This window comes from Patagioenas fasciata, chromosome 34 (genome assembly GCF_037038585.1).
Source record: "Patagioenas fasciata isolate bPatFas1 chromosome 34, bPatFas1.hap1, whole genome shotgun sequence".
Classification (NCBI taxonomy): Eukaryota; Metazoa; Chordata; class Aves; order Columbiformes; family Columbidae; genus Patagioenas; species Patagioenas fasciata.
Genome location: NC_092553.1, coordinates 3760365 through 3783618, shown reverse-complemented (window position 1 = coordinate 3783618; position 23254 = coordinate 3760365). Strand labels below are relative to the sequence as shown.

At 67.4% G+C, this 23254-nt stretch overlaps 1 protein-coding gene across 1 annotated transcript; it reads right to left on the bottom strand.

The window, feature by feature from the left end:
* Window positions 1-69: 69 nt before the first annotated feature.
* Window positions 70-23167, bottom strand: SKIC2 (SKI2 subunit of superkiller complex). The gene is made up of 29 exons (XM_071800946.1): window positions 23091-23167; window positions 22866-22966; window positions 22606-22715; window positions 22159-22276; window positions 21813-21927; window positions 20496-20570; window positions 20323-20376; window positions 20021-20220; window positions 19842-19949; window positions 18290-18435; window positions 17072-17218; window positions 16659-16743; window positions 16148-16254; window positions 15715-15912; window positions 14973-15069; window positions 14414-14626; window positions 14210-14320; window positions 14020-14131; window positions 13682-13800; window positions 12932-13078; window positions 12187-12327; window positions 10468-10572; window positions 7912-8056; window positions 7633-7759; window positions 7351-7552; window positions 6427-6537; window positions 2557-2775; window positions 1916-2056; window positions 70-861 (listed from the first exon to the last, which is right to left on the bottom strand). Exons 1-29 carry the CDS (start codon window positions 23107-23109, stop codon window positions 661-663), a joined length of 3774 nt encoding a protein of 1257 aa, XP_071657047.1. The 5' UTR covers window positions 23110-23167; the 3' UTR covers window positions 70-660.
* Between the last annotated feature and the right edge of the window lie 87 nt (window positions 23168-23254).

Below are 23254 nucleotides of genomic sequence, written 5' to 3'. Positions count from 1 at the left end.
CGCCCCCTGTGGGCGGGGATTCCTGCGGAGGGGGGGTCAGGACCTGAAGCTTCAGTGGCGAAAATGGACCAGATTTTGGGGGAAAACCCCTGGTTTTATCTCTTTCAATGCTGCTTTTCCTTCCCCTCCCCCCCCAGCACTGGGGATCCCCGGGGGGAGGGGCTGACATGGCCCCCGCCCGCCCCCCACCCCGTGCTGTTGCCATTTGAAGGGTGGGGTTTGCCGTAGCCCCGCCCTCAGTCTGGTCAGGTCTCAGCCAATCACAGTGTCCGGCTGGGGCGGGGAGGGTCAGAGTCACACGTGGTCAGAGGTCACCGAGGGGTCAGGGGTCACCAAGGGGTCACTGCGTGTAGAGGCTGGCGGTGACCACCACGTCCCTGCGCGTCACAGAGGGGTCAGGGGTCACGGAGGGGTCAGGGGTCACTGCGTGTACAGGCTGGCCGTGACCACCACGTCCCTGCGCGTCACAGAGGGGTCAGGGGTCACGGAGGGGTCAGGGGTCACTGCGTGTACAGGCTGGCGGTGACCACCACGTCCCTGCGCGTCACAGAGGGGTCAGGGGTCACGGAGGGGTCAGGGGTCACTGCGTGTACAGGCTGGCCGTGACCACCACGTCCCTGCGCGTCACAGAGGGATCAGGGGTCACGGAGGGGTCAGGGGTCACTGCGTGTACAGGCTGGCCGTGACCACCACGTCCCTGCGCGTCTGCGCCGTCGCCGTCTCCAGCTTGGCCGCCAGCGCCGGGTCCCCCAGGATCCGCGCGGCCCCGCGGAGCTGCCGGAGCCGCTCGTCCAGGCGCTGGAGGCACCGCACCAGGGTCCCCTCCTCCACCTCCGTCAGCCGCGTGACCTCGGAGAACGGCTGCGGGGACACGGACGCACGGACATGAGGGGACACGGGGACACACGGACACGGGGACACAGACATGGGGGACAGGGGGACGCACGGACACAGGGGGACATGGGGACACACAGACACGGACACACGGACATGTGGGACACAGCGGGACACGCGGACACGGGGGACATGGGGGACACACGGGACACATGGCCACAGACATGGGGGATATGGGGGACACGGATACACGGACACAGACATGGGGGACATGGGGACACACGGACATGCGGGGACACGGGGGACATGGGGGACACACGGACACGGGGGACACGGGGGGACACACGGACATGGGGGACACACAGACACAGGGGGACATGAGGACACACGGACACGGGGAGACACACGGACATGCGGGACACACGGACACAGGGGGACACGGGGACACACGGACACGGACACATGGGCATGTGGGACACAGTGGGACACACGGACATGGGATACATGGGGACACGGGGTACACGGGGAGACACACGGACATGGGGGACACACGGACATGTGGGACACAGCGGGACACATGGGGACACGGGGTACACGGGGAGACACACGGACATAGGGGACACACGGACATGGACACATGGACATGTGGCACACAGTGGGACACACGGACACGGGGGACATGGGGGACACGGACATGGGGACACACGGACATGTGGGACACAGCGGGACACACGGACACGGGGGACACGGGGACACACGGACATGGGGACACACGGACACGGGGACACACGGACACGGGGGACACGGGGACACACGGACATGGGGACACACGGACACGGGGGACATGGGGACACACGGACATGGGGACACACAGACACGGGGGACATGGGGACACACGGACACGGGGACACACGGATATGGGGACACACGGACATGGGGACACACGGACACGGGGGACATGGGGACACACGGACATGGGGACACACAGACACGGGGGACATGGGGACACACGGACACGGGGACACACGGATATGGGGACACACGGACACGGGGACACACGGACACGGCCACGCGGCCTCACCATCCCCCGCGCCCACTCGTACGCCGCCTCCACGAGGCCGCAGCCCAACTGGGACTCGAGCTCCTCGGGGCCCTCGGGGAGCCCCGCGGCCTCCTGGAGCCGCCCCAGGCGCTGGGCGATGGCGCGGAGCTGGGACACGGCCTGGGGACATTGGGGACAGGGTCAGGGTCAGGGACACGGCCTGGGGACAGGGTCAGGGACACGGCCTGGGGACATTGGGGACAGGGTCAGGGACACGGCCTGGGGACATTGGGGACAGGGGACAGGGTCAGGGACACGGCCTGGGGACAGGGGACAGGGGTCAGGGTCAGGGACACGGCCTGGGGACATTGGGGACAGGGTCAGGGTCAGGGACACAGCCTGGGGACAGGGGACAGGGTCAGGGACACGGCCTGGGGGCATTGGGGACAGGGGACAGGGTCAGGGACACGGCCTGGGGACAGGGGACAGGGGACATGGGGACACAACCCCCTGTACATCCCCAAAATCCCCGTGACCCCCCCTAAATTCATCCCCAGCCTCCCAGACCTCCCGGGAACCCCAATAACTCCCAACGAGCCCCAGACCCCCCCATAGCCCCCCCAGCCCCCGTAGCCCCTCCCACCCCACATAGCCCCGCCCAGCCCCGTAGCCCCGCCCACCTGCAGCAGCGCGCGGGGCAGGCGCGGGGGGGGGTCCCCGCGCGGCCCCCCCAGCGTGGCCGCCAGCAGCGCCGCGCTCTCCTCGGGCCGCAGCGGCCCCAGCGCGTTCTGCAGCAGCAGCTCCGCCAGCAGCGGCTCCGGCGGCGACAGCAGCGCCGCCACGCGGCCCCCCAGGGACAGCGACCCCTGCGGGGACACCAGACCCAGGGAGCGCAGCACCTGTGGGACACGGGGACAGCAATGGGGACATGGGGACAGCAATGGGGACACGGGGACAGCAATGGGGACATGGGGACAGCAATGGGGACACGGGGACAGCAGCGCCGCCACGCGGCCCCCCAGGGACAGCGACCCCTGCGGGGACACCAGACCCAGGGAGCGCAGCACCTGTGGGACATGGGGACAGCAATGGGGACATGGGGACAGCAATGGGGACACGGGGACAGCAATGGGGACATGGGGACACCAATGGGGACATGGGGACACCAATGGGGACACGGGGACAGCAATGGGGACATGGGGACAGCAGCGCCGCCACGCGGCCCCCCAGGGACAGCGACCCCTGCGGGGACACCAGACCCAGGGAGCGCAGCACCTGCCAATGGGGACAGCAATGGGGACATGGGGACAGCAATGGGGACATGGGGACACCAATGGGGACACGGGGACAGCAATGGGGACACGGGGACAGCAGCGCCGCCACGCGGCCCCCCAGGGACAGCGACCCCTGCGGGGACACCAGACCCAGGGAGCGCAGCACCTGTGGGACATGGGGACAGCAATGGGGACATGGGGACAGCAATGGGGACATGGGGACAGCAATGGGGACACGGGGACAGCAATGGGGACATGGAGACAGCAATGGGGACACGGGGACAGCAATGGGGACATGGAGACAGCAATGGGGACATGGGGACAGCAGCGCCGCCACGCGGGCCCCCAGGGACAGCGACCCCTGCGGGGACACCAGACCCAGGGAGCGCAGCACCTGTGGGACACGGGGACAGCAATGGGGACATGGGGACAGCAATGGGGACACGGGGACAGCAATGGGGACACAGGGACAGCAATGGGGACACGGGGACAGCAATGGGGACACAGGGACAGCAATGGGGACACGGGGACAGCAATGGGGACACGGGGACAGCAATGGGGACATGGGGACAGCAATGGGGACACGGGGACAGCAATGGGGACACGGGGACAGCAGCGCCGCCACGCGGCCCCCCAGGGACAGCGACCCCTGCGGGGACACCAGACCCAGGGAGCGCAGCACCTGTGGGACATGGGGACAGCAATGGGGACATGGGGACAGCAATGGGGACATGGAGACAGCAATGGGGACATAGGGACAGCAATGGGGACATCATGGGGACAGCAATGGGGACATGGGGACAGCAATGGGGACACGGGGACAGCAATGGGGACATGGGGACACCAATGGGGACATGGGGACAGCAATGGAAACATCATGGGGACAGCAATGGGGACATGGGGACAGCAATGGAAACATCATGGGGACAACAATGGGGACATGGGGACAGCAATGGAAACATCATGGGGACAGCAATGGGGACATGGGGACACCAATGGGGACACAGGGACAGCAATGGGGACACGGGGACAGCAATGGGGACACGGGGACAGCAATGGGGACATGGGGACAGCAATGGGGACACGGGGACAGCAATGGGGACATTGGGACAGTAATGGGGACACGGGGACAGTAATGGGGACATGGGGACAGCAATGGGGACATGGGGACAGTAATGGGGACATGGGGACAGCAATGGGGACATGGGGACAGCAATGGGGACACGGGGACAGCAATGGGGACATGGGGACAGCAATGGGGACATGGGGACAGCAGCGCCGCCACGCGGCCCCCCAGGGACAGTGACCCCTGCGGGGACACCAGACCCAGGGAGCGCAGCACCTGTGGGACATGGGGACAGCAATGGGGACATGGGGACAGCAATGGGGACATGGGGACAGCAATGGGGACATTGGGACAGTAATGGGGACACGGGGACAGTAATGGGGACATGGGGACAGCAATGGGGACATGGGGACAGCAATGGGGACATGGGGACAGCAGCGCCGCCACGCGGCCCCCCAGGGACAGCGACCCCTGCGGGGACACCAGACCCAGGGAGCGCAGCACCTGTGGGACATGGGGACAGCAATGGGGACATGAGGACAGCAATGGGGACACGGGGACAGCAATGGGGACATTGGGACAGTAATGGGGACACGGGGACAGTAATGGGGACATGGGGACAGCAATGGGGACATGGGGACAGTAATGGGGACACGGGGACAGCAATGGGGACATGGGGACAGCAATGGGGACATGGGGACAGCAGCGCCGCCACGCGGCCCCCCAGGGACAGCGACCCCTGCGGGGACACCAGACCCAGGGAGCGCAGCACCTGTGGGACATGGGGACAGCAATGGGGACATGGGGACAGCAATGGGGACATGGGGACACCAATGGGGACATGGGGACAGCAATGGGGACATGGGGACAGCAATGGGGACACGGGGACAGCAGCGCCGCCACGCGGCCCCCCAGGGACAGCGACCCCTGCGGGGACACCAGACCCAGGGAGCGCAGCACCTGTGGGACATGGGGACAGCAATGGGGACATGGGGACACCAATGGGGACATGGGGACAGCAATGGGGACATGGAGACAGCAATGGGGACATAGGGACAGCAATGGGGACATCATGGGGACAGCAATGGGGACATGGGGACACCAATGGGGACACGGGGACAGCAATGGGGACATGGGGACACCAATGGGGACATGGGGACAGCAATGGAAACATCATGGGGACAGCAATGGGGACATGGGGACAGCAATGGAAACATCATGGGGACAGCAATGGGGACATGGGGACACCAATGGGGACACAGGGACAGCAATGGGGACACGGGGACAGCAATGGGGACACTCATGGGGACATGCAGACACTCATGGGGACATGCGGACAATGGGGACATGGAGACAATGGGGACACTGTAGACAAGAGGGACATGGGGGTAATCGGGACATGGGGGTAATGGGGACACGGGGACACAGGGATGTGGGGGGACATGGGGACACAGGGGTCACAGGGACATGGGTGACAGCGCCAAACCTCCATGCGCTGCCGGTACTGGGGCAGCAGGGACAGGGATGGGGACACGGGGGGTGAGGGGGGACACGGGGACAGGGATGGGGACACGGGGGGGTGAGGGGGGACACGGGGACAGGGAAGGGGACACGGGGGGGTGAGGGGGGACACGGGGGGGTGAGGGGGGACACGGGGACAGGGATGGGGGACACGGGGGGGTGAGGGGGGACACGGGGGGGTGAGGGGGGACACGGGGACAGGGATGGGGGACACGGGGCGGTGAGGGGGGACACGGGGCCAGGGACAGTGGCGCTGACCTCCATGCGCTGCTGGTACTGGGGCAGCAGGGACAGGGATGGGGGACACGGGGGGGTGAGGGGGGACACGGGGACAGGGATGGGGGACACGGGGGGGTGAGGGGGGACACGGGGACAGGGATGGGGACACGGGGGGGTGAGGGGGGACACGGGGACAGGGACGGGGGACACGGGGGGGTGAGGGGGGACACAGGGACAGGGATGGGGGACACGGGGGGGTGAGGGGGGACACGGGGACAGGGACAGTGGCGCTGACCTCCATGCGCTGCTGGTACTGGGGCAGCAGGGACAGGGATGGGGGACACGGGGGGGTGAGGGGGGACACGGGGACAGGGATGGGGGACACGGGGGGGTGAGGGGGGACACGGGGACAGGGATGGGGGACACGGGGGGGTGAGGGGGGACACGGGGACAGGGACAGCGGCGCTGACCTCCATGCGCTGCTGGTACTGGGGCAGCAGGGACAGGGATTGGTCCGAGAGCCGGAACTCGAGCTGCTCCAGCTCCTCCCGCAGCCGCTGCCGCCGCGCAAACTGCGAGTACTGGGGGGCAGCTCGTGACCCCCAGTGACCCCACCCCTGAGCCCCTGACCCCCCAGTGTCCCCACCCCTGACCCCCTGACCCCCCAGTGTCCCCACCCCTGACCCCCCCAACCCCCCTGTGTCCCCACCCCTGACCCCCCCAACCCCCCTGACCCCCCAGTGTCCCCACCCCTGAGCCCCTGACACCCCAGCGTCCCCACCCCTGACCCCCCTGACCCCCCAGTGTCCCCACTCCTGAGACCCCCAGTGTCCCCACCCCTGAGCCCCTCCAGTGTCCCCATCCCTGAGCCCCCCAAACCCCCCTGACCCCCCAGCGTCCCCACCCCTGAGCCCCCTGACCCCCCCAGTGTCCCCACCCCGACCCCTCTGACCCCCCCCGCAGTGTCCCCACCCCTGACCCCCCCAACCCCCCTGACCCCCCAGTGTCCCCACCCCTGACCCCCCCAACCCCCCTGACCCCCCAGCGTCCCCACCCCTGACCCCCCCGACCCCCCAGTGTCCCCACCCCTGACCCCCCCAACCCCCCTGACCCCCCAGTGTCCCCACCCCTGACCCCCCCAACCCCCCTGACCCCCCAGCGTCCCCACCCCTGACCCCCCCGACCCCCCAGTGTCCCCACCCCTGACCCCCCCAACCCCCCTGACCCCCCAGCGTCCCCACCCCTGACCCCCCTGACCCCCCAGCGTCCCCACCCCTGACCCCCCCGACCCCCCAGTGTCCCCACCCCTGACCCCCCTGACCCCCCCCCCAGTGTCCCCACCCCTGACCTCCCTGACCCCCTGCAGTGTCCCCACCCCCGCGCTGCCCCCCCACCTGCTGCGGGAAGCGGGGGCTCCGCACGCACTCGAACGCCCCCAGCGCGGCCTCCAGGTCGCGGGCGGCGGCCGCCAGGGTCACGGAGTCGGGGTCGCGCAGAGGGGGGGGCAGCAGGGCCACGCCCCCCGCCCCGCCCCCCCCCGCCAGCCGCTGCAGCTCCTGCAGCACCGAGGCCACCAGGGGGGCGGGGGGGGGCGACCTGGGGGGACGAGGGGACCCCGATATTCACGGCGACCCCCAAATCCCCCCCCGGGACCCCCGCCCCGGCCCCCCCCCCACCTGTGGGCGCCCCCCCGGGGGGGCCGCAGCTCCTGCAGCAGCGCCTGGGGGTCCACGCGCAGCGTCCTGGTGGTGACCCCCCCGAAATCCTCCGGCTGCAGCTGCTCCAGCGCGGGGCCGCACGGGCCTGGGGGGACCCAGGCGTCCGGGAGGGACCCAGGCGTCCGGGGGGACCCCCAAGACCCCCCAGGCGTCCAGGGTGGCACCCAGGATTTTAGGGACCCACCCCCCAAAATGAGGGACCCAGGCGTCCCGGGGCCCTTGCCCCCCCGCACTCACCCTCAGGCAGGAAGAGGCGGGTGAGCAGCAGGTCCTCGGGGTAGGGGACATCGGGGACATCGGGGGGGTCCCGCGCCCCCCCCGCCGGGCGCCGCTCGCTCAGCACCAGAACCGTGAACGTGGGGCCGGGGGGGCCGGGGTTCACCTGGGGGTCAACGGGGTCTGGGGGCCCTGGGCTTTGGGGGGGGGGTTTGGGGGGACATGGGATATGGGGGGTCTGGGGGTGCATTTTGGGGGGACATGGGGGGGGTTGGGAGTCTGGGGGTGCATTTGGGGGGATACAGGGGGGTTCAGGGGTCTGGGGGTGCATTTGGGGGGATGTGGGGTTCGGGGCGTGTTTGGGGGCGCATTTGGGGGGATGTGGGGTTCGGGGCGTTTGGGGGCGCATTTGGGGGGATGTGGGGCTCGGGGCGTTTGGGGGCGCATTTGGGGGGATGTGGGGTTCGGGGCGTTTGGGGGCGCATTTGGGGGGATGTGGGGCTCGGGGCGTTTGGGGGCGCATTTGGGGGGATGTGGGGTTCAGGGGTCTGGGGGTGCATTTGGGGGGATGTGGGGCTCGGGGTGTTTGGGGGCGCATTTGGGGGGATGTGGGGCTCGGGGCGTTTGGGGGCGCATTTGGGGGGATGTGGGGTTCGGGGTGTTTGGGGGCGCATTTGGGGGGATGTGGGGTTCAGGGCGTTTGGGGGCGCATTTGGGGGGATGTGGGGTTCGGGGCGTTTGGGGGCGCATTTGGGGGGATGTGGGGTTCGGGGCGTTTGGGGGCGCATTTGGGGGGATGTGGGGTTCGGGGCGTTTGGGGGCGCATTTGGGGGGATGTGGGGTTCGGGGCGTTTGGGGGCGCATTTGGGGGGATGTGGGGCTCGGGGCGTTTGGGGGCGCATTTGGGGGGATGTGGGGCTCGGGGCGTTTGGGGGCGCATTTGGGGGGATGTGGGGCTCGGGGCGTTTGGGGGCGCATTTGGGGGGATGTGGGGCTCGGGGCGTTTGGGGGCGCATTTGGGGGGATGTGGGGTTCGGGGCGTTTGGGGGCGCATTTGGGGGGATGTGGGGTTCGGGGCGTGTTTGGGGGCGCATTTGGGGGGATGTGGGGTTCGGGGCGTTTGGGGGCGCATTTGGGGGGATGTGGGGTTCAGGGGTCTGGGGGTGCATTTGGGGGGATGTGGGGTTCAGGGCGTTTGGGGGCGCATTTGGGGGGATGTGGGGCTCGGGGCGTTTGGGGGCGCATTTGGGGGGATGTGGGGCTCGGGGCGTTTGGGGGCGCATTTGGGGGGATGTGGGGTTCAGGGGTCTGGGGGTGCATTTGGGGGGATGTGGGGTTCGGGGCGTTTGGGGGCGCATTTGGGGGGATGTGGGGCTCGGGGCGTTTGGGGGCGCATTTGGGGGGATGTGGGGCTCGGGGCGTTTGGGGGCGCATTTGGGGGGATGTGGGGTTCGGGGCGTTTGGGGGCGCATTCGGGGGGATGTGGGGTTCGGGGCGTTTGGGGGCGCATTCGGGGGGATGTGGGGCTCGGGGCGTTTGGGGGCGCATTTGGGGGGATGTGGGGTTCGGGGCGTTTGGGGGCGCATTCGGGGGGATGTGGGGTTCGGGGCGTTTGGGGGCGCATTTGGGGGGATGTGGGGTTCGGGGCGTTTGGGGGCGCATTCGGGGGGATGTGGGGTTCGGGGCGTTTGGGGGCGCATTTGGGGGGATGTGGGGTTCGGGGCGTTTGGGGGCGCATTTGGGGGGATGTGGGGCTCGGGGCGTTTGGGGGCGCATTTGGGGGGATGTGGGGTTCGGGGCGTTTGGGGGCGCATTTGGGGGGATGTGGGGCTCGGGGCGTTTGGGGGCGCATTTGGGGGGATGTGGGGTTCGGGGCGTTTGGGGGCGCATTTGGGGGGATGTGGGGCTCGGGGCGTTTGGGGGCGCATTTGGGGGGATGTGGGGTTCAGGGGTCTGGGGGTGCATTTGGGGGGATGTGGGGCTCGGGGTGTTTGGGGGCGCATTTGGGGGGATGTGGGGCTCGGGGCGTTTGGGGGCGCATTTGGGGGGATGTGGGGTTCGGGGCGTTTGGGGGCGCATTTGGGGGGATGTGGGGTTCGGGGTGTTTGGGGGCGCATTTGGGGGGATGTGGGGCTCGGGGCGTTTGGGGGCGCATTTGGGGGGATGTGGGGCTCGGGGCGTTTGGGGGCGCATTCGGGGGGATGTGGGGTTCAGGGGTCTGGGGGTGCATTTGGGGGGATGTGGGGCTCGGGGCGTTTGGGGGCGCATTTGGGGGGATGTGGGGTTCAGGGGTCTGGGGGTGCATTTGGGGGGATGTGGGGCTCGGGGCGTTTGGGGGCGCATTTGGGGGGATGTGGGGCTCGGGGCGTTTGGGGGCGCATTTGGGGGGATGTGGGGTTCGGGGCGTTTGGGGGCGCATTTGGGGGGATGTGGGGTTCGGGGTGTTTGGGGGCGCATTTGGGGGGATGTGGGGCTCGGGGCGTTTGGGGGCGCATTCGGGGGGATGTGGGGTTCAGGGGTCTGGGGGTGCATTTGGGGGGATGTGGGGCTCGGGGCGTTTGGGGGCGCGCTCGGTACCTGCACGATGAGCCCCGGCGCGTTGCGGTGCCTGGGGGTGCTCACGATCACCACCCGCCCGGGGGCCAGGACGCGCAGCCCCCCCGGGGACTCGGCCACGCGGCGCTGGGGACACAGACAGGGGACATGGGGACACAGGGGGACATGGGGACGGGGACATGGGGACACAGACAGGGGACATGGGGACACAGACAGGGGACATGGGGACACAGGGGGACGCATGGGGACACAGGGGGACATGGGGACACAGACAGGGGACATGGGGACACAGACAGGGGACACAGGGGGACACAGGGGGACACAGACAGGGGACATGGGGACACAGGGGGACGCATGGGGACACGGGGACACATGGGGGGACATGGGGACATGGGGACACAGGGGGACATGGGGACGCATGGGGACACATGGGGACACAGACAGGGGACATGGGGACACAGGGGGACACAGGGGGACACATGGGGACACAGACAGGGGACATGGGGACACAGGGGGACACAGGGGGACACATGGGGACACATGGGGACATGGGGACACAGACAGGGGACATGGGGACACCGGGGGACACAGGGGGACACATGGGGACACATGGGGACATGGGGACACAGACAGGGGACATGGGGACACAGGGGGACGCATGGGGACACGGGGGGACGCATGGGGACATGGGGACACAGACAGGGGACATGGGGACACAGGGGGACATGGGGACACAGACAGGGGACATGGGGACACAGGGGGACACAGGGGGACACATGGGGACACATGGGGACATGGGGACACAGACAGGGGACATGGGGACACATGGGGACATGGGGACACAGACAGGGGACATGGGGACACGGGGACACATGGGGACACAGGGGGACACATAGGGACACGGGGACACAGACAGGGGACATGGGGACGCATGGGGACGCATGGGGACGCATGGGGACGCATGGGGACACGGGGGGACACGGGGGGACACGGGGGGACACGGAGACACAGACAGGGGACATGGGGACACAGGGGGACACATAGGGACATGGGGACACAGACAGGGGACACGGGGACACGGGGACACAGGGGGACGCATGGGGACATGGGGACACGGGGACACATGGGGACACGGGGACACATGGGGACACGGGGACACATGGGGACATGGGGACGCATGGGGACATATGGGGACATGGGGACGCATGGGGACATGGGGACGCATGGGGACATATGGGGACATGGGGACGCATGGGGACATGGGGACGCATGGGGACATATGGGGACATGGGGACGCATGGGGACATGGGGACGCATGGGGACGCACGGGGACACAGGACATGGGGACACAGACATGGGGACGTGGGGACACATGGGGACACAGGACAGGGAGACATGGGCACACATGGGGACACAGGACAGGGAGACATGGGCACACATGGGGACATACGACATGGGGACACCCCCAGGGACCCCAAACCCACCACAGGGACCCCAGCCCCCCTGGGGACTCGCCCATGCGGCACTGGGGACACAGGACATGGGGACACATGGGGACACATGGGGACACATGGGGACACATGGGGACACATGGGGACAGCCCAGCTCCCCCCAGGGACCCCAAACCCCTCAGGACACCTCCCAGCCCCCCCGGCGCCCCCGCTCAGAGTGGGGGCACCAGGACCCAGGGGTGAGCCCAGGTGTCCCCGTCTGTCCCCGTGTCCCCCGGTCTGTCCTCACGTGCAGCTGTCCCCGCGTGGCCCGCAGGGTCCCCACGGTCCGGTGGTACCGGGGCAGGTCGGCCATGGCCCCCCCGGGCTCCTCGGGGTCCCCCATTGTCCCCAGGGTCACCCGCAGCTCGGCCGCGCGGCGGCTCTGGGCCTGGGGACAACGGGGACAGTCACAGCGTGCCCCCCGTCCCCATCGTCCCCAATGTCCCATAGCCCCACGGTGGCCCCAAGTCCCATATCCCCACGTTGTCCCCAATGTCCCCATGTCCCATACCCCCAATGTGCCCACTGCCCCTGCTCTCCCCCTGTCCCCCACATCGTCCCCCGTGTCCCCCACATTGTCCCCCATGTCCCCCACATCATCCCCCCTGTCCCCCACATCGTCCCCCGTGTCCCCCACATCGTCCCCCGTGTCCCCCACATTGTCCCCCGTGTCCCCCACATTGTCCGTGTCCCCCACATTGTCCCCCATGTCCCCCACATCGTCCCCTGTGTCCCCCACATCGTCCCCCGTGTCCCCCACATCGTCCCCCGTGTCCCCCACATTGTCCGTGTCCCCCACATCGTCCCCCATGTCCCCCACATTGTGTCCCTGTCCCACCACCATGACCCATTGTCCCCACAGTCCCACCACCACGACTCATTGTCCTCATGTCCCATATCCCCCCATTGTCCCCACCTCATCACTGTGTCCCATTGTCCCCCATTGTCCCCAATGTCCCACTGTCCCCATCCCCCCGCGTCCCCGTGCCCACCTCCGTGTCCCTGCGCGCAGGCTCCTCGGCGAAGCTGCGGCGCATGAGCCGCGTTGGGGACATCGGGGACGTCCCCGTCACCCGCAGCAGGTTCAGCAGCATCGAGTAGGTGACGCGGAACCGCGACTGCAGCGGCGCGGGGCGGCCCTGGGGACAGGGACAGCGGGGACACGTGGGGACACGTGGGGACACCCTGGGGTGCAAGGGGACACGTGGGGACACCCTGGGGACACTGCAGGGTGCAAAGGGACACCCTGGGGGCACATGGGGACATGTGGCGGATACCTGGGACACCCTGGGGACACCTTGGGGACAAGTGACACGTCAGGACACCGCGGGGTGCAACGGGGACACCCTGGGGCACATGGGGACATGTGGAGGATACCTGGGACACCCTGGGGACACTTGGGGACATTGGGGACCCACCATGAGCACCCTGTGCAGGTCCTCAGCTCAGGGGTGACACTGGGGACATTGGGGACACTGGGGGTGACATTGGGGACATTGGGGACGCACCATGAGGACCCTGTGCAAGTCCCCAGCTCAGGGGTGACACTGGGGACATTGGGGACACTGGGGACATTGGGGACGCACCATGAGGACCCTGTGCAAGTCCCCAGCTCAGGGGTGACACTGGGGACATTGGGGACACTGGGGACATTGGGGACGCACCATGAGGACCCTGTGCAAGTCCCCAGCTCAGGGGTGACACTGGGGACATTGGGGACACTGGGGACATTGGGGACGCACCATGAGGACCCTGTGCAGGTCGCTCAGCTCGGGGAGGGGTCCCCGGCTCAGCACGATCACGGTGCCGGTGGCGTCGAGGCCCCTGCGTCCCGCCCGGCCCGACATCTGGATGTACTCCGCTATGGGGCAGACCCACAGATTGACCCACACATACACACAGAGACCCATAGAGACCCGCAGATACCCATAGAGACCCATAGTGACCCAAAGAGACTCGCAGTGATCACAGAGCCCCACAGAGACCCCCAGGCCCGTCCCCCACAGCTGCCCCCAGCCCCACACCTCCCCACACTCCCGCCCCACACCTCCCCACACTTTGTGCCCCCGGCCCCCCGCACCGGGCAGGAGGTCCCGGAAGCCGCTCCCGTCGTGTTTGCGCAGGGACTCGAACACCACGGTGCGGGCCGGCATGTTCACCCCCATGGCGAACGTCTCGGTGGCGAACAGCACCTGCGTGGGGGGCACGTGGGGCGGGAGCGGGGGAGATGTGGCTGCCCCCCAGCCCCACGGCGCCCCCCAAGCGCCCACCTTGATGAGCCCCATGCTGAAGAGCAGCTCCACCACCTCCTTGAGCAGCGGGAGGAGCCCCCCGTGGTGCACGCCCAGCCCCCGCTCCAGCAGCTCCGACACCCACAGCACCTGGGGGGCAACGGGGGTCAGGGGGGCAGCCCCACATCCCCCCGTGTCCCCTGTGTCCCCCCATGTCCCCATACCCCCATGTCCCCACGTCACCTGTGGCAGCTCCCGGTCGCCCCCGCGCAGGCGCTGGAGCCAGCGGTGCAGGAGCCCGTGGATGCGGCGCCGCTCGTCCGGGGTCACCAGGCTGGGTCCCCGCAGCCCCTGGGCCAGCGCGGTGCAGCCCCCCCGGGAGAACGAGAACACGACGGCCGGGAGCAGCCCCCGCCCCCGCAGCACCCGCAGCAGGGACAGACAGACGGACCGGGCCTGCGGACGGACAGACGGACACGGGCATGGGGACAGACACGCGGACCGGGCCGGGGACAGACGGACACGGAGACAGGGAGCTGGGACAGGGGGACACTGGGGACCCCAACCCCCCTCTGAACCCCCCCAGTCCCCCGTCCAGCCCCCCAACCAACCCCTCCGGCCCCACAAGTGCCCCCCAGCCCCACAACTGCCCCTCAATCCCACACCCTACCCCCTCCAGCCCCCAAGTGCCCTCAGCCCCATAACTGCCCCCCCAGCCCCATAACTGCCCCCAACACCCCCCAACTGCCTCTCAACCCCATAATCGCCCCCCAGCCCCACAAGTGCCCCCGACTCCCCAAACCTGTGCGATGTTGCCCCCCGGGTTGTGGGTCCGGGCCCCACAGCTCAGCCCCTGTTTGCTGCTCTGCGCCTTCTGTGCTGCTACCGCTGCATAGTATCTAGGGGGAGATGGGGGGAGATGTGGGGAGATGGGGGGCAGCTGGGGGGCTGAGAGGGGTCTGGGTCCCTATGTTCTCCATGGGTCTCTATGCTGCCTATGGGTTCTTATGAGCCCTTGGGGGTTCCCATGGCCCCCTGTGGATCTCTATGGGTCGGTTATGGGTCCCTATGGGTCCCCATGAGTCAGTTACAGCTCAATTATGGGTCTCTATGAGTTCCTATAGGTCCCCATGCGTCAGTTATAGCTCAGTTATGGGTCTCTATGGGTCAGTTATAGCTCAGCTATGGCTCCCTATAGGTCCCCGTGAATCAATTATGGCTCAGTTATGGGTTCCTATGGGTCCCCATAGGTCAGTTACGGCTCAATTAGGGGTCTCTATGGGTCCCTATGGGTTCCCATGAGTCAGTTACGGCTCAGTTATGGGTCCCTATGGGTCCCCGTGGATCAGTTATGGGTCTCTATGGGTCCCTATGGGTCCCCGTGGATCAGTTATGGGTCTCTATGGGTCCCTATGGGTCCCCGTGAATCAGCTATGGCTCAGTTATGGGTCCCTATGGGTCCCCGTGCATCAGTTATGGTTGAGTTATGGGTCCCTATGGGTGCCCGTGGATCAGTTATGGGTCTCTATGGGTCACTCACTCACCCCTGGGTGTGGAACGTCCCCCGCCGGTCCATGAGCAGGAACATCCCGGGGGGCGTGTCCTTGGGCCCGGTGGGCGTGTCCTCTGACCCGGTGGGCGTGTCCTCGGCGGCGGCCCCGCCCCCCAGGAACAGGAAGTGCTCGAGCGGCACCGGGCGGCGCGCGGTGCTGATCACGCGGATCCGGCGGCGCTTGGTGCGCCTGGGAACGGGGCGGGAACGAGGCTGGGGGGCGGGGCCACTGCGGGGTCCCATCCCCCATCCCCACGACGCCCCAACCCCCCCCACCGTGTCCCCTCCCCGTGCCCCCCCCAGAGACCCCCCCATGTCATCCCCGCCTTGGTGTCCCCTCCCCCGTGTCCCCCCCCATGACCCCCCCCAATATCCCCCTGTGTCCCCCCCATGTCCCCCCCCGTGTCCCCCCATGTCCCACGTACCCCACCCACTGCGCGAACTCGAGGGCGTTGGGGATGGTGGCGCTGAGCAGGATCAGCTTCACGTGGGGGGGCAGCAGGATCAGCGCCTCCTCCCACACCACCCCCCGCTGTGGGGACAACGGGGACATTGGGGACACGGTCAGGGGGGTCACAGTGTCCCCAGTGTCCCCACACCACCCCCCGCTGGGACAACGGGGACATTGGGGACACGGTCAGGGGGGTCACAGTGTCCCCAGTGTCCCCACACCACCCCCCGCTGGGACAACGGGGACAATGGGGACACGGTCAGGGGGGTCACAGTGTCCCCAGTGTCCCCACACCACCCCCCGCTGGGACAACGGGGACAATGGGGACACGGTCAGGGGGGTCACAGTGTCCCCAGTGTCCCAAACATCCCCAGTGTCCCCGCATCACCCCCCGCTGGGGACGCTGGGGACACTGGGGCGTCACAGCTGTCCCAGTGTCCCCCATGTCCCCAACGTCCCCCGTGTCCCCCGTGTCCCCCCGTTACCTCCTCGTCGTTGATGTAATGAACCTCGTCGAAAATCACCCACTCGAGCTCGCGGATCACGTCGGAGCCGTTGTACAGCATGGACCTGGGGACAGCAACGTGTCACCTGTGTCACCGTGTCACCTGTGTCACCGTGTCACCTGTGTCTCCCATCACCCGTGTCCCCCCACGTCACCGTATCACTCGCATCACCCGTGTCACCGGTGTCACCTGTGTCACCCCATCACCCATGTCACCCGCGTCACCGGCATCACGCATGTCCCCCTGGTGTCCCCCCATGTCCCCATTGTCACCGCAGGATCTCGGTGGTCATGAGGAGGCAGGCGGCCTCGGGGCGCAGCGTCACGTCCCCAGTGTCCCCAACCCCCACGGGGACACCCCCCCCATGTCCCCAGGTGTGTCCCCATTGTCACCGCAGGATCTCGGTGGTCATGACGAGGCAGGCGGCCTCGGGGCGCAGCGTCACGTCCCCCGTCACCAGCCCCACGTCCCCAAAGGTCTCCCGGAACTCGCGGAATTTCTGGTTGGAAAGCGCCTTGATGGGCGAGGTGTAGATGGTCCTGGGGGTGGGAGGTTAGGGACCCCCCAACTTGGGGACCCCCCGGCTTGGGGACCCCCCGGCTTGGGGAACCCCCGGGTTTCAAGAACTCCCCACCGGGTTTCAGGGCCCCCCCACTGGGTTTCAGGGCCCCTTCCCCAGTTTCAAGGACCCCCACCTGGGTTTCAGGCCCCCCCCCCCCCGGTTTCAAGGACCCCCTCCAGGGTTTCAGGGTCCCCCCCTGGGGTTTCAAGGACCCCCCCAGGGTTTCAAGGACCGCCCCTCCCCCCCCCTCCCCCGCTCAGTTTCAGGGTCCCCCTCCCCAGTTTCAAGGACCCCCCACTAGGTTTCAGGGCACCCCCCCCCCCCCGGGTTTCAAGGACCCCCCCGGGTTTCAGGCCCCCCCCCCCAGGGTTTCAAGGACCCCCACATCCCCCTTCCCCCAGGCTTCGAGGAACCCCCTCCAGGGTTTCAGGGTCCCCCCCCCGGGGTTTCAAGAACCCGCTCGCTCAGTTTCACGGTACCCTCCCCGGTTTCAAGGACCCCCAACTAGGTTTCAGGGCCCCCCACCCCATGTTTCAAGGACCCCCCCAGGTTTCATGGCCCCCCCTTGGGTTTCAAGGACCCCCCCCCGGGTTTCAGGGTCCTGCCCACGAGTTTCAAGGACCCCCCCACTGGGTTTCAGGGCCCCCCCTCGGGTTTCAAGGACCCCCCCAGGTTTCAAGGACCCCCTCCCGGGTTTCAGGGCTCTCCCCACGAGTTTCAAGGACCCCCCCACTGGGTTTCAGGGCCCCCCCCGGGTTTCAAGGACCCCCCCCTCCCCCCCCCGGTTTCGAGGACCCCCTCCAGGGTTTCAGGGCCCCCCCCGGGGGTTTCAAGGATTCCCCCCTGGGTTTCAAGGACCCCCCACTGGGTTTCAGGACCCCCCCACCAGGTCTCAAGGACCCCCCCCACTGGGTTTCAGGACCCCCCCCCGGGTTTCAAGGACCCCCCCAGGTTTCAAGGACCCCCCCCGGGTTTCAGGGCCCCTCGTGGGTTTTGGAAGCCCACCCCAGGCTTTGGGGACCGCCCCCCATTTTGGGGCCCCCCTCACCGCGTGAGGTGGCGCCGTCCCAGGGCGATCCCGTACTCGGCCACCGCGGTTTTCCCGGCCGAGGTGTGGGCGGCGACCAGCACCGAGTGACCCCGCTCCAGGCTCAGCACCGCGCGCTGCTGGAACGGATCCGGCCGGAACGGCCACTGCGCGGGGACACACGGACAGACACCGTGGGACACACGCACAGACACCGTGGGACACACGCACAGACACCGTGGGACAGACGGACAGACACCGTGGGACACACGGACACCGTGGGACAGACGGACAGACACCGTGGGACACACAGACAGACACCGTGGGACACACGGACAGACACCGTGGGACACACAGACAGACACCGTGGGACAGACGGACAGACACCGTGGGACGGACAGACACCGTGGGACGGACAGACAGACACCATGGGACAGACAGACAAACACCGTGGGACACACAGACACCATGGGACAAACAGACAGACACCGTCGGACAGGCAGACAGACACCGTGGGACAGACAGACACCATGGGACACACGCACACCGTGAGACAAACAGACACCGTGGGACACACAGACACCGTGCGACAGACAGACAGACACCATGGGACACACGCACACCGTGGGACAGACAGACACCATGGGACGGACACACAGACACCATGGGACACACAGACGCCATGGGACGGACAGACACCATGGGACAGACGGACGGACACCATGGGACACACAGACACCATGGGACAGACGGACGGACACCATGGGACACACAGACACCATGGGACGGACAGACAACATAGAACGAACAGACGCACACCACGGGACAGACAGACACCGTGGGACAGACGGACACCACGGGACAGACGGACAGACACCATCGGACACGCAGACACCATGGGACGGACAGACAGACACCACAGGACAAACAGACGCAGACCATGGGACAGACGGACACCATAAGACAGACAGACACACACTGTTGAGACAGACAGACACACACGCACCGTGGGGACAGCACCCCCCAGCATCCCCAAACACCCCCCCAGTGTCCCCAAACCCCACCCAATGGCCCCAGGTGCCCCCAACCCCCCCAATGTCCCCAGCCCCCCAATGTCCCCAAGTGCCCCCAACCCCCCCAATGTCCCCACCCCCACAATGTCCCCAAGTGCCCCCAACCCCCCCAATGTCCCCAAGTGCCCCCAGCCCCCCCAATGTCCCCAGCCCCCCAATGTCCCCAAGTGCCCCCAACCCCCCCAATGTCCCCACCCCCACAATGTCCCCAAGTGCCCCCAACCCCCCCAATGTCCCCACCCCCCCAATGTCCCCAAGTGCCCCCAACCCCCCCAATGTCCCCACCCCCCCAATGTCCCCAAGTGCCCCCAACCCCCACAGTTTCCCCAACCCCCCCAGTGTCCCCAAAGCCCCCACAGTGCCCCCAAACTCCCAATGTCCCCAAGTGCCCCCAACCCCCTCAGTGTCCCCAACCCCCTCAGTGCCCTCAAACCCCCAATGTCCCCAAGTGTCCCCACCCCCACCCAGTGTCCCCAACCCCCCATCGTTCCCCCCCCCACCTTGATGGCCGGGTCAGGCACCAGGGTCTCGAAGTCGGGGACGGGGGTCGCGGTGTCGATGACAACGGCCCAGGGCTCCCCCTCCCCCTCGGGGGTCCCCTCTGTCCCCTGGGGGGTCACAGGGTCAGGGGGGGTCACTGCACCCCCACCCCCCAAACACCCCCCCTTCCCCCACCCACCTGCGGCTTCTCCGGCTCCACGGGGGAGGGGGAGGGGGGAGGCGAAGCGGGGGGAGGGGCGCCCGCTGAGCCCCCCCCGGGGGCGGGGGGAGGGGCGTCGGGGACCCCCCCGATGTGGGGGGGAATTTCGGGGGTCCCCCCCAGGTCAAAGGCATCCAAGGTCTGGATGAGGGTGGAGAGAGAAACGGGGCCCCCCCGCGCTGGGGGGGCACAATGTGAACCCCCCAAAAATGGGGGTACACGGGGTACAGGGGCGGCTTTTTGGGCCCCCCCAGGGGTAAAATTGGCCCCCCCCTCCGTACCTGGTGGTTGAAACTGGACCCCGCATTTCATCCCGGGGGGGGTTGTGAGCAAATCTGGGGGGGCAAAAGAGCTTAATTAATGGAGGGGGGACAAAATGGAGGGGGAGCACAAAAGTGGGGGGCAACACCCCAAAAGTGGGGGGGATACCCCAAAAATGGGGGGCGGGTCGTACCGGTGTCAAAGTCGACGTCGTCTTCACCCCCGGGGGGGTCGTGGGGCTGCGGGGGGGGCGGCTCCTCCAGCTCCTCTGGGGGGAGAGGGGGTTGGGGGGGGTTCGGGTGCATTTTGGGGGGGTGTCCGGGTGTATTTGGGGGTGCATTTGGGGGTGTTTCAGGGTGTATTTTGGGGGTGTTCAGGTGCATTTTGAGGGGTGTCTGGGTGTACTTTGGGGGGGTGTTCAGGTGTATTTTGGGGTGTATTGGGGGTGTTTGGGGGGTCCATCCCTGGACAGAAGGGGAAGGCGGTGTCTGAGCGTATTTGGGGTGTATTTGGGGGGGGCGTTCAGGTGTATTTTGGGGTGTATTGTGGGTGTTTCGTGGTCCGTACCTGGGCAGAAGGGGAAGGTGGTGTCTGGGTGTATTTGGGGTGTATTTGGGGGGTGTTCAGGTGTATTTAGGGGTGCATTTGTGGTCCGTACCTGGGCAGAAGGGGAAGGCAGTGTCTGGGTGTATTTGGGGTGTATTTTGGGGGGTGTTCAGGTGTATTTTGGGGTGTATTGGGGGTGGTTTGTGGTCCGTACCTGGGCAGAAGGGGAAGGCGGTGTCTGGGTGTATTTGGGGCGTATTTGGGGGGTGTTCAGGTGTATTTAGGGGTGCATTTGTGGTCCATACCCGGGCAGAAGGGGAAGGCAGTGTCTGGGTGTATTTGGGGTGTATTTTGGGGGGTGTTCAGGTGTATTTTGGGGTGTATTGTGGGTGTTTCGTGGTCCGTACCTGGGCAGAAGGGGAAGGCAGTGTCTGGGTGTATTTGGGGTGTATTTTGGGGGGTGTTCAGGTGTATTTTGGGGTGTATTGGGGGTGTTTCGTGGTCCGTACCTGGGCAGAAGGGGAAGGCGGTGTCTGGGTGTATTTGGGGTGTATTTGGGGGGTGTTCAGGTGTATTTAGGGGTGCATTTGTGGTCCGTACCTGGGCAGAAGGGGAAGGCGGTGTCTGGGTGTATTTGGGGTGTATTTGGGGGGTGTTCAGGTGTATTTAGGGGTGCATTTGGGGTCCGTACCTGGGCAGAAGGGGAAGGCGGTGTCTGGGTGTATTTGGGGTGTATTTGGGGGGTGTTCAGGTGTATTTAGGGGTGCATTTGGGGTCCGTACCTGGGCAGAAGGGGAAGGCAGTGTCTGGGTGTATTTGGGGGGGTGTTCAGGTGTATTTTGGGGTGTATTGGGGGTGTTTCGTGGTCCGTACCTGGGCAGAAGGGGAAGGCGGTGTCTGGGTGTATTTGGGGGGGTGTTCAGGTGTATTTTGGGGTGTATTGGGGGTGTTTTGTGGTCCGTACCTGGGCAGAAGGGGAAGGCGGTGCCGCAGCCCCGCAGGCTCAGCCCCGGGGGGGCCGGGGGGCGGCGCAGGGACAGCGAGTTCTGGGGGCTCAGCCCCACGGCCGGGAGGAGCTCCTGGGGGGGAAATTGGGGGGGTCAGGAACCCCCAGAGGATCCCAACCCCCCCCAAGGGCTCCAGACCCCCCCCATTGACCCCCATTCCTGCAACCCCCCATTTTACCCCCCCCACCATGTCCCAGACCCCCCCATAACCAGCAACCCCCCCTTGCCCCCTTAAATCCCCCCCAAGACCCCCAAATCCCCCCCAATTTCCCCCCAAATCCCCCCCGGCCCCAGCCCCCCTACCTCAGTGAACCCCCAGATCTGGCCGGTTTTGGGGTCCCTCTGAGCCCTCAGCCCCCCCCCAACGGGTGTGGGGTCCAAGGCAAAGAGCCGCTGGGGGGAGGGGCTGCGCTGCCACGCCCTAAAGGGGGAGGGAGGGAAAATTGGGGGAGGGGGTGTGGTCACCCCCAAACTCCCCCAGGCACCCCCACAAACCCCCCCCAAAAAACACCCCCCCACTGCCATGGGCACTCCCCAAACCCCCCCCCTCCCCGGTTTTGGGGCCCCCCAGACTCAACCAGTTCCCCCATAATTTTGGGAGCCCCCCCCAACTTCCAGCCCCCCCCAGACTCAACCAGCCCCCCAAGATTCTGGGGACCCCCCGATCCCTGTGACCCCCCCCAAGATTTCGGGGACCCCCCTGACCCCTGTGACACCCCCACCCCCCCAGATTTTGGGGCCCCCCTGTACCTTGGGGCCCGTTCATGGTGGTGGGGGGGCAGCCACTCCGGGGACCCCAAAAGCAGCCGCTCCAGCTCCTCCCGCGGGGGGGGCACAAAGGGGGGGACCCCCCAGGGCAGCTAGGGCGGGGTGTCACGTGTTATCAGGGAGGGGATCACGTGTCCCCCCCCAGGTGAATTAGAGGGGTCGGGCGATTCCAAGGGGGGGTTGGGGGCACCAGGGGGGGGTCCCCAATATCGGGGGGGGGGGGGGGGGGGGGGGGTACTCACCGTGGCCCCGCCCCCTCCCGGGGGGGCCCCCACGCGCAGCTCGAAGCGGCCGGAACCGCCCAATTCCAGCAGCGCCAACGGCAGCTCCGGGGGGGGCAGCGCTGGGGGGACACAGCGGGGGGGGGGGTCAGGACTCCCAACCCCCCCCCCCCGAGCCCCCCAGGACCACTCAGGACCCCCCAACCCCCTCCGGACCCCCGGGCCCCCCATTTCCCGCAGCCCCACCGATCCGCTCCAGCTCCATCCCGCCGACTGCACCGCCACTGCGGGAGCGTGACCCGGAAGCCCTCTCCGCGCCGCCAATCAGCACCGCGCAGGTGACCGGATGCGACGGCCAGTAGAAAAGGACTAGCAGCCGGGCGGAAGCGCCTCGGCCAACCAGCGCAGCG